General features: G+C 31.2%; 1 protein-coding gene across 1 annotated transcript; it reads left to right on the top strand.

The window, feature by feature from the left end:
* Positions 1–1859: 1859 nt before the first annotated feature.
* On the top strand, positions 1860–3093 carry LOC107188446 (myotrophin-like). The gene is made up of 3 exons (XM_015576741.1): positions 1860–2075; positions 2457–2567; positions 2848–3093. Exons 1-3 carry the CDS (start codon positions 2007–2009, stop codon positions 3022–3024), a joined length of 357 nt encoding a protein of 118 aa, XP_015432227.1. The 5' UTR covers positions 1860–2006; the 3' UTR covers positions 3025–3093.
* Positions 3094–4327: the final 1234 nt, after the last annotated feature.

Genomic DNA, 4327 nt, shown 5'->3' on the forward strand with positions numbered 1-4327 from the left:
CAAGACCATGATCATGTTGTATACTATAGAATTCTGTATGTACTTCCATACTTTGTTTTACGATCGATATCAAAACACAGCGAAAAGTGTCAGAAATATTCGAACGAATGCAACGGCACACGATTAATCGTAGGGTTAACGGTGTCGTCCTCGCAGTATCGTGTCTATACAGTGTCCTAGTCCCGGAAATGAGATTCAGATGCACACCGTCCGTTCTTGATTCCAGCTGTAACCGTCTCGTCCCGTAGAGTTACTAATTCTCCTTTTCTTTCCTGGAAGTAGAAAAAGCTCTATGTATGTAATGTAAAAAAACATGTGTGATTGTAATTATATGTAATTAAATTAATGCCTATTTAATTCAATACTAGTTTCCTTATCTTTCGTACCCTTCTTAATTTCATAGAACTTGAAATCATTTTTATGGATAATGAAACAGTCCTCCGAGGAACGATATGAATTTCGAATTTAAATAACTTTTGAATTCAAATCCGAATTAAAATATTAACGGTCAAATTCGAATTTAAATTCAACGAATGCTGATAAACGATAAATTTGCTTCGTTAAACTGGAATTCTCAAGAATAGATATAGATACGTATATCTTCTGATATCATAGATATTGTTCTGGTTAAACATGAATGTATCCTGAAAAAAACATTATTTTTGCAATATGTATGTCAGTCTCTTAAGACACATATTTACGTCAATAAATCTCAGATCCCGTGATATCCTTCATGAGAAAGATCAAGAATTTATATTTTTATTAATATTTTATTTTTATTGTTGTATAGAGATATAAGTAGTGTTTTTGAAAACTCACATTAACGTTAAATAATGTTGAAATGAAATATCTTACAAAATGAAACATATTCCGAATGATATTTAGTAATTTATACAACACTTAGAAAGTTTATTTCCATACTGGTTGTAATTTCTGAAATTGTCAAGGAAATATTAAACACACCATATTAATATATAAAATTACACCAATTTGATTTTGACACTGTTGAAGAAGCTCAAAAGTCTCTTCGATGACGTCGTCACGATTCCGTTACATGACTAGAAAAAATCCTGTTAAACATAGATAGGATTCTCAGCCCTTAGTTACTTAATAAGTTTTTACTTTGACGGTTAATCTAATCTAAATATTTCTAAGAAATTATTGCAGTACTTGATGTTGGTGCATCAGCAGTTAAAACAATGGTCCACCACATTCTGACTAGCTGAAAGTCATAGGCCGAAAAGAGTGTTCTCTCTAAAATGATCATGGCCTATGGTCCCTTCACAGCGCCGCGCCAAACGATTGACTTTTGGTAATAGATACGCAGTTGGTTCAAAAATCTTTGAAGATATACGTATGATAAATAATTCGAACAATGTCGGAACCCAAAAAAGCTTTTGCAAGTTTATACTAAAGTTCGAACTCTTATAGGAGTTCAACACTTGGAAATGTATAAAACGCGTCGAATGCTGTATTTGAACGTGACGTTACGAACCATAAACTTATATGCGCGCTCTTACGGAAGAAGTGAAATTGGTGTAGCCGACATCAAAGAACAGAAATAGTCCAAAAGTAGTATTCTCTCATTTACACATCACAGAGGGAGGAGAAAAAGCGTCTGGAGCAGCTAGAAGGCGATGAGGAGAAAGGATATTGCACGCAATTGCACGTATGCAATGCCCCCACTGCAGCTGCTGTTGCTCTTTCTCTCTTGACCATTGAATATCACAACATAAGAAAGAGTCTTGTTTCGGTTCGTAATCTATAGGTGGCTGGAGTGGGGTGGACAATTATTTTCATCGTGGCTTACCCTATCTGTGGCCGCGCAGTTACGAGATTTCGTTTTCTCATCACATATGTTGGCAGCGCTTTAAAATTATTCCAGTGAAATTTGCTATTTAACCAAATTTAATGGACGTGAGTGCGAGGGTGAAGTGATTGGAATAAACGTGGACGTCCGAGAGGCTGTGTATTCCAATCAATTCTCTTAGTAACCCGGAACGAAAATGAGTGAACTCGTTTGGGCTATAAAAAATGGTGATTTGGAGCAAGTGCGGGATATCGTTGAGAATAAGGCAAATATAAAATAAGTTAAACCTCGTTTTTCCTGTAGCTTTTTTTGATTGTCGGTTAATCAGAAACGTCATAATGATGTATGTCTTGGAATTTGTTGTTATTAGTCTGCTGATATTTATGCATATTCAGATTTTTTCGGATCAATTCAGAAAAACAGGAAGTAATTAAAAAATTGTTTCTCCTAGTAACGATGTAAATTTATTACAGATAAAATAAAAACATTTTTAAACGTCAATTAAAAGTTGTCTTTCATTGTGCTTTTGCTTACTTAAATGCATGATAAACGCCTGAAGTACGTGATCTAATTATTAAAAATGATTTATATTTTCTTGTTTATTACAAAATCCAGTTAAATCTTACGAACATATTTCTGTTAATAGAATATTGACGTTAATCAAATGATTGATGGAAGGACACCGCTACATTATGCAGCTGATTATGGCCAGAATGACGTTGTCAGATACCTTTTGGAGAAGGGTGCGAATGCAAATGTGAATATATTTAAAAATTTTAAACCCTTATTTTTAAACAGAGACTAAGAATGCTTGTGTTAAATACATTAAATGAACTATAGACATAACTGCAGAAGTAAACCTTGGTAGCCATCTAATTTTTTTTACCATAAGCATAAAGATACTATTGATGTGTCACATAGATACAATTTACAAATAGGATGTAATATTTAAATGACAAATGCAAAAAATTTACATGACTTAAAAATGATATGTACAATATTTTCCAATGAGATAATTGTAACGTGTTTGTTTATAGGCTATAGACAAGCATGGTATAACAACATTATTAGCAGCAATCTGGGAGGGACATACAAATTGCGTAAAATTATTATTAGAAAAGGGAGCAAAGCCAGATGGTCTAACTCCAGACGGAACCAATTATTTGGATGCTGCCGAAAAAGATGAGATTAAACAGTTGCTTAAACTTCACTAGCACAAAGCCAAACAGTCCACAGAGCGATAATTTTGTTATTTTAGTATCTTAATGTTCCTCATAGGAGTATCACCATTGCTTTCTCTTCATTTTCTTGCATATGACTAAACTATCATATTTATGCACTTTAAATTAAAAGAATATAGGTACACAAACGTAGGTTTATAATAATATATTGCACATTTGGAGCATATAATCATGAACTCATATTCTTAACAAGGTTATTCATAGAGATTCCAAAATATGTATAATTCCAGCTTTAAAGTAGTGCATCATACCAATCTTCTTTTTTACAAAGCTAACCACAAGAACAAATTTATTTTTTAAAGCGTGTAATCACATATAGGCAGAAGATATTTTGATACATTTGTAAGGTGCAGCATTGTATTTTAAATATTTGTTATTAATTTATAAATGTTACGAATTCCTTTGATACATTTTTTTTTGTAAACTACTATCAAAACAATAATTTTCGTTTAATTTTAATATTTTTGCGAGAAAGATCTATAAATATATATACGAAATACTGAATGCTCTATTCGAGATATATACATACATAATTTAACTGAGTTCAAAGAAAGACATGTATAAATTATAGAATGAGATTAAAGAGCTATCTTTATGGTACTAATTACTTGACATGTCTCAAAAGGTTTTAAAAGGTGTACAATAATCAAAAATAATAAGCCAAGGCATCATTGTTATGTATACAAGTTGTATTTTATTATTAAACCCATATTTATCATTTATTTATTATTTAATATCAATTACAATATGTTAATAGAACTTTCAAAATATTGATTGAAGTCTTCTCATACTATGTGTCAAAATTTAATTACCCAATGTCAATTATCAAAAGTGCAAAGACTGTATTACTTTTGATAGTCATAAAATATGTACACATATATCCTTCCAGAGATTTTACATTCTTTAGAACTATAAAAAGTGTATTGTAATAGCATATTAAAATCACCTCAGGAAGAAATATTACAATTTGTAAAATGCAATACAGTTTATTCTACGTGACAGGTCCACTTTATTTTGTAAACTAGCTTATATTTTAATGAATAATAAATACGATAAAAAATACGAACATAGTCTGCATAAATTTTCTGCTCGCAAGATTAAAACAGAAAGATACATTTAAAAAATGTTTTCATGCATGTTCAGAAATAAACTGCAATTAATGGAAAGTGATTACGTGGAAGCGCTTCTTTTAATAATAAACAATGTACTTTACCCGATCTGTCGTGCAATTTACTACTGTAGAATGTTTTTTTTTTAAAAAAAGATAAATCTACAT

Source organism: Dufourea novaeangliae, unplaced genomic scaffold, assembly GCF_001272555.1.
Source record: "Dufourea novaeangliae isolate 0120121106 unplaced genomic scaffold, ASM127255v1 scaffold124, whole genome shotgun sequence".
NCBI lineage: Eukaryota > Metazoa > Arthropoda > Insecta > Hymenoptera > Halictidae > Dufourea > Dufourea novaeangliae.